The 15,456-nt window shown below is 43.2% G+C and overlaps 2 protein-coding genes across 2 annotated transcripts in view; both read right to left on the reverse strand.

The window, feature by feature from the left end:
• The window catches only part of LOC115197972 (potassium voltage-gated channel subfamily H member 4-like), a 31,470-nt gene extending 21,740 nt beyond the window's left edge, over positions 1-9,730 (reverse strand). The window contains exon 1 of the mRNA XM_029759637.1: positions 9,150-9,730. Coding sequence (XP_029615497.1) covers positions 9,150-9,225 — 76 coding nt within the window. The 5' untranslated portion in view covers positions 9,226-9,730. The remainder of the gene's footprint in view (positions 1-9,149) is intronic.
• Positions 9,731-12,549: 2,819 nt separating this feature from the next.
• On the reverse strand, positions 12,550-13,717 carry LOC115203362 (orexin-like). Its single transcript, XM_029768039.1, has 2 exons — positions 13,633-13,717; positions 12,550-12,939 (listed from the first exon to the last, which is right to left on the reverse strand). The coding sequence occupies exons 1-2, from the start codon at positions 13,696-13,698 to the stop codon at positions 12,550-12,552; spliced, it is 456 nt and encodes a 151-aa protein (XP_029623899.1). The 5' UTR covers positions 13,699-13,717.
• Between the last annotated feature and the right edge of the window lie 1,739 nt (positions 13,718-15,456).

Genomic DNA, 15,456 nt, shown 5'->3' on the forward strand with positions numbered 1-15,456 from the left:
GATAAGTCATTAGCCTAGGGGGTCACATACTTTTTCCAACCTACACTGTAAATGTTTAAATGATGTATTCAATTTAAACAAGATAATTACAATAATTTGTGTGTTATTAGTTTAAGCAGACTGTGTTTGTCTGTTATTGTGACTTAGAATAAGATCAGATCTAATTTTATGACCAATTTATGCAGAAATCCAGATAATTCCAAAGGGTTCACATACTTTGTCTTGCCACTGTACACAATCAATGTCTCAATTGTCTCAAGGCTTAAAAATAGTTCCTTAGCCTGTCTCCTCCCCTTCATCTACACTGATTGCAGTAGATTTAACAAGTGACATCAATAAGGCATCCTAGCTTTCACCTGCATTCACCTGGTCTGTCTATGTCATGGAAAGAGCAGGTATTCCTAATGTTTTGTACACTCAGTATATATCCTATGGTCAAATGCAGAGGTGCTTAATATATGGACAAACAAAATGCATGAACTGTGAACACATATGACTAATAATAAAAGAGCTTTTAGGTTGTGAGTGAGCTAAAAGAAAGGGGAAAAGGGATACAGGTACTGAAGTCTTAAAGGGATACTTCAGAAGGCAATGAAGACCTTTATCTACTTCCCCAGATTTGTATGTTTCTGCGTGCAGTTTGAAGAGAGTTGCTAACTAGTGGTAGCGCAATTGCTAACAAGCGTTAAGTGCAATGACTGGAAGTGTCTGGTTTTGCACTAACACAAGTTAACATTGGGTCACTTCATTGCCAAAATCCCGAAGTATCACTTTATTGAGGAACAACACAGACAGCAAACACACAACAGCCCAACAAGTGGCACTTCAATCCAAAACAACAGCACACGCACTCCTCTGCTGAGCTCTCACCGCTCTCTCCATCACTGTCACAGCCTGAATTACTGTCTTGACTGGTTGCCCCTCTCCAGTACCACTTAAACACAGCGTTGGGGAGTGGTGAACTACATATAGTTCTACTAATAATTGAATTAAATTTTGTAGTAGTAGTGGAGTGATAGTTGGACTAAGTGGTAGTTGAACTAAATTCAAATCTAGGTAGTGTTTTCAGTAGTTCATTATTTGTTTTGCCATGTAGTGATGTAACTTCAATCCATAGCTAGTTGACTCCTAATATCGCTAGTAGTAATAAGTATAATTTTGTCTTCATCTGTTGTTGTTTAGTACTGTATAGTACTTGCTAGCTAGGACCATTTACTTTAAGTGCTGTCTGTCTTTCCAGTAGCCTACTTAGCCTACTTAGTGTATGAACTGCTGACTGCTCAGCAACCACTAGGCTACCTGGGGAGGCAGGTAGCCTAGTGGTTAGAGCGTTGGGCCAGTAACCAAACGTTTGCTAGATTGAATCCCCGAGCTGACAAGGTAAAAATCTGTTGTTCTGCCTGTGAACAAGGTAGTTAACCTAGTGTTCCTAGGCCGCCATTATAAATAAGAATTTGTTCTTAACTGACTTGCCTAGTTAAACAAAGGTTAAATAAAAAAAATGACTTGCAGCTGATTGTTGACGCATCAACCAGGAATAAAGGGCAGGGCAATTTGTGACTGTTGTTGTTTTGGTAATCAGTGGCTGTATTGGAGGGGGAGTGGTTTCTCCTCTCCTATGCAATCAGCAATTAGTACCGGGAGGTGTGCTCTTCACCTCAACTTGGCAATTAGCAATTAGTGTCAAGCCAGTCAAGGCTTCAAGACGGGTCACTCAACCGAGACTGCTCGCCTCTGTGTCACGGAGGCTCTCCGCACTGCCAAAGCTGACTCTCTCTCCTCTGTTCTCATCCTCCTAGATCTATCTGCTGCCTTTGACACCATGAACCATCAGATCGTCCTTTCCACCCTCTCAGGGCTGGGCGTCTCAGGGTCTGCACACTCTTGGATTGCATCCTACCTGGCAGGTCGCTCCTACCAGTTGATGTGGAGAGGATCTATGTCTGCACCACTTACTCTCACTACTGGTGTCCCCCAGGGCTCGGTTCTAGGCCCTCTCCTCTTCTCTCTATAAGTAGCCAGGTGGTAAAAGCATGTAGCTGTATTCATTTATATCCACTAGATGGCACAGTCCCTTTAAGAGATCCTTAAATAATGTGTGAGAGAGGTTATAAGATTGTGCATGCACAGTGTGTAAGAGTGAGAGAAAGCAATTACACTGGAGAGCTGTTGAAATCCATCGTGGGTCCAATGATACTTAAGATGGGTAAATACTGCTTTTTATCTTACTCTTGTACCGGAATATATCATATTCTGCATCATCTGCAGTGTATAAGATTTAGTTGTGTAATATTTATGCCAGATGGTCATGTTAACTTGTTGATACTTTCAGATTGACATGAGGATGTTAGCTTCTTGCTAGCTGAATACCAGTGTTCTCCGAACCATGTTGTGGAGTTGATGATAACATTATTTGAAGCGTGAGTAAATATCAGAATGACATTCTATTTCATGTAAAGCTTCAGGGTGTTGTATTTTGTTTAATTTTTGAATCATAATTTAAATGTTGATATGATATTTCCCCCAGTGCATTATGGGTGAGATGAGGATCTACTCTTCCATGTGGGGTTAGGGCATCACGTGGACAGTGTGTTTGTAAGTGTTCCTATTGTTTTATGACAACATTTATTTTTGTTTTTCATGCACAATGATGATCGTCATCTTGTACCCAAATATTTGAAATGTTAGAAGTCCATTCTAACTGTGAACAGTGTGGTCTCTGTATTTTCTTGTGTTTTTCTATAGAAAGCAGAACCACTACCGTTTATGCATTTCACTTTGTACTTATTGTACTCAGATTGGTTTTATGCACTTTACTAACAGATTTATTTCACTTGATCGTGATTTAAACTGAACTTTACTTTATGGTGACTTCAACTTGCGGTGATTGCCCTCCTACATTATTCTATTTGAAATGTAAGCTTTGACAGAATAAACAACCCACATTAGTTTGTGTCCTGTGAAGGGTTAACTTTCGCCAGGCTACATATGCACAGGGTTGGGGATGTAAGGGATTACAAAAAACGGTAACTGTAATCCGTTACGTTACCAGCAAAAATATTGTAATCAGACTACAGATACTTTTGAAAAACTAGATGATTACTTCAAGGATTACTTTTAAATCCCGGAAGGATGTTTGCGGGAAAAATATGTGACACTTCTCTGTTTTCTTAATGACATTCAAATCAGGCGCAACTTTAAGTTTGTTCCACCTGAGCGTGTCTGACCACAAGTCAGAGACCACTATGATGACACACCAAATGTGTTTGATGGATCGTGGAAAAATATCAGAAATAGGCTTTTGTAGGCTACAGTCCAATCTATATCTTCCAATGGCACCACTGTTGTTGGCATCCAAAGATTATCTAACTTGAATAAACGCTTGGAGGTGAGGATGAGAGCAGTGGTGTAGCCTATGGTGATTCGGATATCACTTATTATTGGTACCTACTTAGCGCATTGATATGAATCACACTGCTGCTCTCTCATTTAGCTATTTGTGCCTTACGGCTTGTGGTTGTCGTGGATGGCTGTTCAGAAATCCTAATGTGTATTTGAACCCAATAATGGTTGAATTTAAGATGCCTATCAATCATTGTTTTTGAAACCAGTGGACAGCCAGTGAAAAATGCTCTTTTACAACAGCTGCATAGTGTGGATCCCAGTTTATGGAATAAAAGTGGGGCTTTTATTGCTCAATCTAATTCATGCTGATAAAAAACTAAATCCATAGGCCTAATGGACACATGCTCAAACTCGTACACTTTTGATAGACTTAATAGGGCAATCTGTAGTTGCTACATCCATTTTGGGCTTATAAATTATATATAGTCATGTAAAGACATAATTGAATCATATTATTATGTCACGCCTGCTCCCGGGCGCTCGAGGGCGCCAGGCTGCCCAGCACTACGCACTCCTGCCACCATCATTACGCACACCTTTTTCCTCACACTCTTCAGTAATTCATTGGACTCACCTGGACTCAATCACTTGTTTTCATTACCTCCCCTATATTTGTCTGTTCCCTAGGTTGTTCCCGGCTTCAGCTTTATTGTCGTCATGTCGTTTTGTTCCCCCTGTTCTGACGATGTTCCTGTTCTGTCACTTGTCTGTTCATTAACTTCTTTGGGAACGGGGGGCAGTATTGAGTAGCTTGAATGAATAAAGTGCCCAGAGTAAACTGCCTGCTACTCAGGCCCAGAAGCTAGAATATGCATATAATTAGTAGATTTGGATAGAAAACACTCTAACGTTTCCAAAACTGTTACAATATTGTCTGTGAGTATAACAGAACTCATATGGCAGGCATAAACATGAGAAAAATCCAACCAGGGAGTGGGAAATCTGAGGTTTGTAGTTTTTCAAGTAATTGCCTATGGGGTCAGATTGCACTTCCTGTTTCAGGCTTCTACTGTGAAAGGGGAGCGAATAAGAGCTGTTTCAACCAGTGGTCTGGTGGTCCAGTGGTCTATTATTGAAGATTTATGATAAAAACATCCTAAAGATTGATTATATACATCGTTTGACATGTTTCTACGAACTATAATGGAACTCTTTTGACTTTTCGTCTGGATTTTGTGAGCGCGCTATGTGCATTTGGATTACTGGATTAAACGCGCAAACAAAAAGGAGGTATTTGGACATAAAGATTAACTTTATCAAACAAAACAAACATTTATTGTGGAACTGGGATACCTGGCAGTGCATTCCGATGAAGATCATCAAAGGTAAGTGAATATTTATAACACTATTTCTGACTTTTGTTGACTCCACAACATGGCGGGTATCTGTATGGCTTGTTTTGGTGGCTGAGCGCTGTACTCAGATTATCGCATGGTGTGCTTTCACCGTAAAGCTTTTATGAAATCTGACACAGCGGTTGCATTAAGGAGAAGTTTATCTATAATCCTATGCATAACACTTGCATCTTTCATCAAAGTTTATGATAAGTATTTCTGTAAATTGATGTGGCTCTCTGCAAAATCACCGGATGTTTTGTAAGCAAAACATTACTGAACATAACGCGCCAATGTAAACCGAGATTTTTGGATGTAAATATGAACTTTATCGAACAAAACATACATGTATTGTGTAACATGAAGTCCTATGAGTGCCATCTGATGAAGATCATCAAAGGTTGGTGATTCATTTTATCTCTATTTCTGCTTTTTGTGACTCCTCTCTTTGGCTGGAAAATGGCTGTATGTTTTTTTGTGACTAGGCGCTGACCTAACATAATCGTATGGTATGCTTTCGCCGTAAAGCCTTTTTGAAATCAGACACTGTGGCTGGATTAACAAGAAGTTTATCTTTAAAATGGTGTATAATACTTGTGTGTTTGAGGAATTTTAATTATGAGATTTCTGTTGTTTTGAATTTGCGCCCTGGCTGTTGTCGAGGTGGGACGCTAGCGTCCCACATATCCCAGAGAAGTTACATGTTCACTCCTTGTACTTGCTTCTCATCTCCAGCTTCGGTTCTTACATTATTACATGCAGTAGAAAGCGATGGGTTATAATAAGCCTACACAACCAACCCGTAAAGTAAAATTTAACAGCCATACATGGCCAGCTATGTAAACTTTAACATTGCTTTATCCTGCAATAGATGTCTTTCAATTAGTAACATACATTTGTGTCTTCTTCTAATGCCTCTTAAGGAAAAAGTAATCTAAAAGTAACTGAATGTAATCAGATTACGTTACTGAGTTTGGGTAATCCAAAAGTTACGTTACTGATTACAATTTTGGACAGGTAACTAGTAACTGTAAAGGGTTACATTTAGAAAGTAACCTACCCGTGTCACGTCCTGACCATAGAGAGCTCTTATTTTCTATGGTAGAGTAGGTCAGGGTGTCAGGGTGTGACTGGGGGGGTTTATCTAGTTTATTTAGTTCTATGTTGTTTTGGTTGTAGTTAATTTTTTCTATGTTGGGATTTTTGTATGATCCCCAATTAGAGGCAGCTGGTCATCGTTGTCTCTAATTGGGGATCATATTTAAGTAGTTGTTTTTCCCACCTGTGTTTGTGGGAGATTATTTTGAGTTAGTGCATGTTGCACCTCGTTCGTCACGGTTTGTGTTTTGTTCGTAGTTTATTGTTTGTTTTGCAAAGTTTCACATTCAAATAAAAGATGTGGAACGATACGCTGCACTTTGGTCTCCTTCCTACGACGAACGTGACAGAATCTCCCACCACCAGAGGACCAAGCAGCCAGGAGGAATGGACATGGGAGGACATCCTGGATGGCAAAGGATCCTGGACATGGGAGGAGATCCAGGCCGGATGGGATCGCCTCCCATGGGAACAGGTGGAAGCAGCGAGGGAGGAACGGCGACAAGATCAGGAGTCACGGCAACGACGGAAGCCCGAGAATCAGCTCCCCCCCCAAAAAATTGGGGGGGGGGGGCACACGGGGAGATTGGCGGAGTCAGGGTTTAGACCTGAGCCAACTCCCCGTGCTTACCGTGGGGAGCGTGTGACCAGTCAGGCACCGTGTTATGTGGTGATGCGCACTGTATCTCCAGTGCACATTCATAGCCCGGTGCGCACTGTGCCTGCGTCCCGCATTTGCCGGGCTAAAGTGAGCATTCAGCCAGGACGGGTTGTGCCAGCTCTACGCTCCAGACCTCCAGTGCGCCTCCACGGTCCAGTATATCCTGCACCGGTTCTACGCACCACGTCTCCAGTGTGCCTCCACAGCCCAGTACGTCCTGTGCCTCCTCCTCGCACTCTCCCTGAAGTGTGTGTCCTTAGTCCAGTACGTCCTGTGCCTGCTCCCCGCACTCGCCCTGAAGTGCGTGTTTCTAGTCCGGTGCCACCTGTACTGGTCCCATGCATCAGGCCTCCAGAGCGCCTCCCCAGTCCAGTACGTCCTGTGCCTGCTCCTCGCACTCGCCCTGAAGTGCGTGTCAACAGTCTGGTGCCACCTGTCTCGGCTCCACGCACTAGGCCTCCAGTGCACCTGCCCAGTCCGGTGCGTCCGGTGCCTGCTCTCCGCACTCGCCCTGAGGTGCGTGTTACCAGTCTGGCACCACCTGTGCCGGCCCCACGCATCAGGCCTCCAGTGCGCCTTCCCGTTCCAGAGCTTCCGGCGACAGTTCCCAGTCCGGAGCTTCCGGCGACAGTTCCCAGTCCAGAGCTTCCGGCGACAGTTCCCAGTCCGGAGCTTCCGGTGACAGTTCCCAGTCCGGAGCCTCGGGCGACGTTTCACAGTCCGGAACCTCCAACGACGGTCCAAAATCCGGGACCTCTTGAGACGGTCCACAGTTCGGAACCTCCTGAGACGGCCCACAGTCCGGAACCTCCTGAGACGGCCCACAGTCCGGAACCTCCTGAGACGGCCCACAGTCCGGAGCCTCCTGAGACAGCCCACAGTCCGGAGCCTCCAGCGACGGCCCACAGTCCGGAGCCTCCAGCGACGGTCCCCAGTCCGGAGCCTCCAGCAACGGTCCGGAGTCTCCAGCGATGGTCCGGAGTCTCCAGCGATGGTCCACAGTCCGGAGTCTCCAGCGACGGTCCGGAGTCTCCAGCGACGGTCCGCAGTCCGGAGTCTCCAGCGACGGTCGGTGGTCTAGAGCCTCCACCGATGCTGGCGGGTTCGCAGGATGAGAGGGTTCTTCGTCCCGCACCAGAACCACCTCCGATGCAGGAGGATCCGCGGGCTGAGAAGGTTCTTCGTCCTGCACCAGAGCCTCCACCAACACTAGACACCCCCCCAACCCTCCCTTTTGGTTTCAGGTTTTGCGGCCGGAGTCCGCACCTTTGGGGGGGGGGGGTACTGTCACGTCCTGACCATAGAGAGCTCTTATTTTCTATGGTAGAGTAGATCATGGTGTGACTGGGGGGGTGTATCTAGTTTATTTAGTTCTATGTTGTTTTGGTTATAGTTTCTTTTTTCTTTGTTGGGATTTTGTATGATCCCCAATTAGAGGCAGCTGGTCATCGTTGTCTCTAATTGGGGATCATATTTAAGTAGTTGTTTTTCCCAACTGTGTTTGTGAGAGATTATTTTGAGTTAGTACATGTTGCACCTCGTTCATCACGGTTTGTGTTTTGTTTGTAGTTTATTGTTTGTTTTGCAAAGTTTCACATTAAAATAAAAAATGTGGAACGATACCCACGCTGCGCTTTGGTCTCCTTCCTACAACGAACGTGACAACCCAACCCTGCATATACACTAAGTCACTCGGCTCCGTCATATCCTCACATGGTCTCTCCTATCATTGCTATGCAGATGACAATGAACTCCTTTTCTTCTTCACCCCCTTCTGACACCCAGGTGGAGACACACATCTCTGCGTGCCTGGCAGATATCGTGCCTGGCCCACGACCTCAAGCTCAACCTCGACAAGACGGAGCTTTCTTATTTCTCCTAGATATAGGACAGACACTTCAAAACCTTATTCCTTAGGATTTCATTTTTTTACTGTCTTTTTTGCCATTGATGAATGTGTTATTCAATGTGTTTCTGTGGTATTTGGTACTGAAGGCAAAATTCTATATTTTATCAAATACTTTTAAAATATATTTTTGGGATACCTAAAGGGTCCTAAAATTGTAAATCAAATAGCTAAATGATCCATGGTAGGACCATTTTAAAACAATTCCATATGCCAGTTTATAACCCACATCTTAGAATCTAGAGAATTTGTATTAATCCCACAGCAGCCCCCCCACCCCCAAAAAAGTTTTGCTTCTCGATGGTTCTAATGCTTGACACCATGCGCTTTGAATGAGATACTCATAAATATATTTAAATCCGCATAGCAGTAGTTCTGAGTTAAAATGTAAAGGTAACTGCCGATTGAGTCCACATATGCAGCATTTGCAGTCTCCACGAACGCAGGGACATTGCCTTTAAATCGAGCTATAACGCTGATCTCCCGCAATACTTCTGCGATACGGATTGAATCCTGCCCAAAATCAATAGATAAAAGGTGGTCATATTTTCATTGACCCGCTGACGCAAAATCAAAGTGGAAATCTTACAATGAAAAGTCACAATGTATTAAACACAGCTTGTTCACAACTTGTAAATTACCTCAAAAGTAAATTACAATCAATCAAACCCATTGTAACACTGCAGGCATCCCAATTAGGAGGGTGGCACAAAGGCAGAAAGGCTTGAGTAAAGAGTATACTTACGGGTGCCATCAAAGTGGTTGGCGATGGTGTCCAGGAAGGTGTTCTGGGGGGCCAGGAGACCCTTCATCACAGGCATGTTGTCCAACGATGAAGAGAGAGCTGGGCTCACCAAGTCACTCCATCCCCGAACAGACAGAGCTGAGAAGAGGGCGAGTCAGACCAACGTGACTCTGCAGTCTGCACTTCAACAGATGCTTCTCCTTGATCCTGCCTCAGCACTCAGCTACAGGTCAGCTGGGTATCAGTGGCATTTACCTCAGTCTCAGGTTTATAGTCTTCTTTCTTCCACCTTTCCTCTTCTTTATCCCAAGTAAGGCTGATAATCTTTCTCTTTAGCTCCTTCCTTCTCTGTAGTGTGGGCAGTTATTCTTCTCACCGTGGATCAAGCTAAGGTGTTGTAACTCACTGTCAGCGTAGAGTCATGAAGTTAGGTAGTGTATCTCTCTGTTCTTCTCTCCTCACAGATCAGTTTGAAGTCTCATCTAGCCCCAGCAGGAGAGCAGGATGCGCACGCCACTTCCGTTATCTGAGTCTGTACTCTCTCTCTCTATCACACAGTCTTTGCCATTCTCTATCGCACTCACCCCTTTTTCCCTGTTTCTGTTTTTTTGTCTCTCTCTCTCCCTCTACTCTCTTTCTCTACCTCCCTTTCCTCTTTCTCTTTTGTCTCTCTCTCTCTTTCACCGAAAGCGAGAGCCCCCTGCTTCTCTCCACTTCTCACTGTTTATTAAGAAATCAATTTCTCTGTTCGTTCTCCTTCTTGCACACGCTCTCTACCTTATTTTACTCTGTCCTCTCGTCATCTCTCTCCTTCACACATGAATAGACACTCTCTTGTTGCACCCCCTCTAACAGAAACACTGGCAGTCAGTAGACCAGTGAATCTCATCTGGCTTTCTCTTTCGTTCTGCCCCTCCCCTCCCTCTTTTTCTGCTGTGCACACCACTGCCATCATCCACTTCTGATCCTGTATCCTTACTAGGAAATAGGGATGAGAATACCCATGTATACCTGTTGACATGCACAAGGAGGCAAATTGTACACACACGCATGTAGGCACACACGCACGCACACACACACAGCTTTAGAATATATAAGGAACAAGATTCACATGTATATACATAAACACATACATCATCAAAAGCCTCTAAGGTCTTATAAGCATCTTACCCAGCTAGCACATAATGTTCTGAGAACCATGTTTGAGAGCATGGTTGTCCTCTGGTTATTTTGCATACAACCTTCCCACAACGTTCTGGGAATGGTTCAGGATAGTTGCTTGGCCTCAGCACAATTTAAGCAGCTTGACAAAAAAACATAATTTTCTTGGTATTTCATTACTTTAACAGAACATTTCCTAAAAGTTCAAACCTGATTATATTTAATTTAACTTTTGGTAATATTCTAGAAACGTTCTCCAACTGGTTTGGCATTGGGAATGTCCTCAAATAGTTCAGAGAACGTTGAGAAACAACATTCTTCTGTGGGAATTTCAGTACTTCAGCATAACGTTTTCTGTAGGTTTTCTCATGGTTCTATTTAAAGTCATGTTCTCGGAACATTAAGAAGACTTTCCATAAAAACCACAAGAAAACATTAGTAACGTTCAAAGAATGTTTTAAGAATGCTTTTTAAAACATATACATTCTGTTCTCAGGGTCAACAAGGGGTCTCTCTATCCTCTATCTTGTTAAGTGTGTTCAGGTGTGTTGGCCGCGTCCACTAATTGGCCACACCTGATGTTAATGAGCGCTTGCTTCCTTTGAAATGGAGTCTGTTTGAATAGACTAAAATGACCAGCTTTGTTTGAGTTAAAAAACATGGGATGCTAGCTCCATCCTGGGGCGCCAGTGGACTAATTCCTTAGATAGAAGCTCATAGGTTCAAATCCCACTGATGCTGTGCCACAATAAAAAATAAATGTGTTTGCATGATTCATGCTAAGCAAATTAATTTCCATATGTCCTATCTGTGCTTGGAGTTCAAAACAATTAACCTAAGCTAGCAGTGTTATTAAAAGTCTTATTGAAACAGTCATTGAAAGTTGAGGAAGCTACAAAAAAAAACCTTTACATTTCATTCTCAGAATGTTAATAAAACCTCCCAGGAAAACTTTCAGGGAACCATAGTAAAATGTTCTCAGAACCTCCCTGCAACCTAAAAATGTACATTCCCAGAACCCCCAAAAACCGTTCAGTTTTACCAGTCAGGAAAATGATGGCTTCATTCCCAGAACCAATGGGAAACCTAAAATGTACATTCCCACAACATAGAAGGAACCAAATGTGCTAGCTGGGTAGCTTGGTACTGCATGAGTAGATGAATATAGAAATGTATCCCAGACAGACTCCCTCTCTCTCTTAAGCATCTGCTCTAATTAGCAACTCCTCTATATCTACCAGGCGATCTGACACGTAACCGAGAGTAAACATGGCACGGTGAGCACGTGTTGGTGTATTTCTGTCGATATGGCATGGTGAATTGTTGGTGTGTTTGGGACCAGGTAAGTGGATGGAAGTACTCTATGCACGAAGAACACACAAAAAAGACTGCAGAATTGCCTGAGACTTTACTTCCATTACAATGGCTACAATGCTGTTTTTCAGTTATTACCGATATATAAAGTACAAACATTTAGAAAGAAGCTACAAGGTGAGAAGATAGGGACAAAAAAATGTGGCAAGAGAATGTAATGCAATGATGGAGAAATACAGTGGGTCTTTACTCGATCTTTGGCTATACAACAGCCTACAATATGTGGCCTCTGAGCAACACAGAGATCCATACAGATGTGAGCCTTGAAGCAGCTCCATGCTGCCCCCATGAGAAAAGTTGTGAAAGAGGAAGAATCATGGAGTATAGTTTGGAGAGGGAGGGCAGGTTAGAGTGAAAGAGAGATGTAAAATACAGCAGACCTCCAGCTTTCACAGAAACCAAGGTATTTCTGAGAAAAGTTCATTTCTGGAACATACACTCCCTTGAACAAACACACCTACCCATCCAGACATATGCTCATGGCTGATTGAGGGGTGATGATTTGGGCTGGTTGGGGCTATTGGGGTTGTCTGACTGTGATGCCAGTGATGTGATGCCATAACATAGACACAATTAGATGACTCAACCCTCATGACAGTCACTTTCTTCATATTTACTTTCCCATCACCTAAAATACAGAGACACCAGGAAAGCAAATACAACTGTGCTACATGTGAACATTATCGCATTTATTACACCAATGAGATCATATACAATATTTACAACATTACTAACAAAATTACTAACACTTACTCCACAAACAAATTAAATCTTAAAGGAACATTTTACCCAAAACCCATGTTTTCATATATTTTTCATTAGTCCATGTTTGACGCAGTCCCAACATTGATGTTTTCCAGATTAATCACTTGAATGGTAGTTGTAAAACCAACTGGGCCGTGGTAGTGGGGGCCGTCTCTAAAATGGGAAACAAGCGCATGAGCGGTTCTGCTGTGTCTTCGGTCCTCTTCCCCATTGTTAAGATTCCCGCCGCTTGGTTCCGTGACCCGTGGAGTAGCTGACTCAACCGGCTCTGGAAGCGACGTTCATCGGTTTCTTTCCGTTTACCGAGTGTGAGGATTCCAGCGGCTGCGTCATCAGTGAGGGGTCCCCTTGTCCCCGTCCCGTTACCTGAGCGACAGAGCAGGACGTAAAGACGGCAGAAGTGGGATTTCTGTCTGCAACAGTTGGCAACCTCCTGAGCGTCACAGGCCAGATGAGAGACGAGTAGCAACAAGATGAGAACCTTGAGTTTCTGTCAGTAAAAGCAGATACAATATTTCAGTATTAGAACTTTATGAGAGAGAGAGACAGAGAGCCAGACAGAGAGAGAGAGAGACAGAGAGACAGAGATAGAGGACACATGCACAAGTACAGTGAAATGCATTTCATGCAAACTCAAACATAAACAAAGGAAAGAGTGAGATAGGCCTATGCATCTCTCTCTCTCTATGTTAATATAACTTTATGGTTAATATGAAAAATGAAAGCTAAAACATACTCAGGAATATTAATTGAGAACAATGTCAGATAGCAGACATGACTAAAAGCTAATAGCTATCAGTTTTAGAATGTTTTCTTCAGACAAGGTCTTGCTATTTTTGGAAGATGATGTAATTGCTTAATACCCTGAAACCCATTACCAAAATTCCTATTCAATAGACAGAAAGGAACTCAAACCCATGACAATATCATGGCAGCGACTGACACGCTAAGTGCAAATAGTGGTGTTCCATCTCCATTCAAAAAACACTCAATGCAAATTAGGGAGCATTAGCGAGCATTACCATTCATGTTTAAATGCATCCAAAAACAATACCTGATGTACTTTTCTGAACACCCCCTTTTGTACCTACATGACCTTTGTCTGAGGCCCATAATGGCACCATAAATTATTCCACAGTAAAAACATCTGTAATAAAAAGCTGTGTTACATAGTCGATCCTACCTTGGTGGTTGAGCATGCTGTGTCCATCCCTGGTGCTGTAGTAAGGTGCTTTGTGTTGAAACACATGTTCTGTTAAAGGCTGTGGGGTCCACTTCTACTCTCACCTCTCTCTGAAGCCGGTCTCCTTTTATAAGGCCCTATGTCGTCTCATTTACACCCTCCACAGACGTCATTAAGATATCTTTAGTCCAGTCGACGGGGACATCAACAAAAAGGCTGTCCGTCAATGCTCATTTTCTGTTGTAGCGTTTGACTCGTTTGCTCATTTGATGGGTCTATCAGAAGTCCTTAATGACTCTAATCCTGCCACAGACCATCTCTAGGATATTTCCTGGGTTTTGAATAAAGAAGCAGAATGCTATTATGTCAGGGTGGTGGTGAGCTTCGTTAGGACATAGCGTTATGATTAGTGGTGAGGGAGACATGGTTAATTAGCTGCAGCAATAGACATGGTCTCATCAAAGGTATGAGGAACACAAAGAACCGTCCCTGATAACCTTTAGAAGCTGACTGACTGAATGGTCTGTAATTAGAGGGTCACCTAACAGTCCTAATGAGGGCTAATGATCATTCTCTCTATTGTATTAAATATGACGTGTCGCTCCGGGAATACTGACATACCTTGAATAGTGTGTTTGTTGTTTTATCCCTCTAGCTATTGGCCATTGGTGGTAGTGGCACCTTGTTCCCCTTTCCCTTTTCCTATAGGGCGGCAGGTAGCTTAGTGGTTAGAGCGTTGGGCAGTGCTTAATTTGTAAATCAGGAGGTCACGGAACACATAATGAGCGTGAGGGGGGGTTATCCGGGGGGGCTCTGAGTTACCAGAACACATTGAGGAAAAAAGTGTCAAACACAACGTAGCAGTGCAGCAGACAGAGTAAACAGCCAAGTAGCCTGCTATCTATGGTGGTGAAATGGACAGCACTCTCCAAGGTGCTGATTAATTCAAAGCATTTTAGACGTCACTGCAGTACACCCACATACCTGAGTGTAGCAGCGAGGCTTACACAAGTCCACATTTTCTGTAGCCTAATTTTCTAGACATCAATGTACAGCAACATATTTAGACGTCACTGCAGAACACCGGCCGTATGCATATGCACACATACTCAGCTGTGGGGCTTACAAGACCCGAATTTCATATAATTTTCAATGTAGCAGTAGAACAAATATCACAATATTGGAAAATAACTTCAAGTAGACTACAGCAGAACACACATAGAAGAATATATAGTCCTCCTGCCTATGTAATATGACACACCACTATATTATTTTTTTAACCTTTATTTAACTTGGTAAGTCAGTTAAGAACAAATTCTTATTTTCAATGACAGCCTAGGAACAGTGGGTTAACTGCCTTATTCAGAACGACGGATTTGTGGGATTTGAACTTGCAACCTTTCAATTACTAGTCCAATGCTCTAACCACTAGGCTACACTGCCGCCCCAACGATGTGACCAAAAGTATGTGGACATCTGCTCGTCGAACATCTCATTCCAAACTCATGGGCATTAATATGGAGTTGGTCCCCCCTTTGCTGCTACAACAGCCTCTCTTCTGGGAAGGCTTTCCACTAGATGTTGCAACATTGCTGCTGGGACTTGCTTCCATTCAGCCACAAGAACATTAGTGAGGTCGGGGCATTGATGTTGGGTGATTAGGCCTGACTCGCAGTTGGCGTTCCAATTCATCCCAAAGGTGTTTGATGGGGTTGAGGTCAGGGTTCTGTGCAGGCTAATCAAGTTCTTCCACACCAATCTCGACAAATCATTTCTGTATGGACCTTGATTTGTTCACGGGGGTATTGTCATGCTGAAAACCAT

The sequence above is a fragment of the Salmo trutta genome, chromosome 1 (assembly GCF_901001165.1).
Source record: "Salmo trutta chromosome 1, fSalTru1.1, whole genome shotgun sequence".
Lineage (NCBI taxonomy): Eukaryota > Metazoa > Chordata > Actinopteri > Salmoniformes > Salmonidae > Salmo > Salmo trutta.

Excerpts from the sequence above, each read along its gene's own strand:
- LOC115203362 (XM_029768039.1), bottom strand. The coding sequence starts at position 13,698 with ATGTGTTTCAACACAAAGCACCTTACTACAGCACCAGGGATGGACACA. Across the intron at positions 12,940-13,632 it reads CAGCATGCTCAACCACCAAG|AAACTCAAGGTTCTCATCTT; the intron begins GTAGGATCGACT and ends TTTTACTGACAG.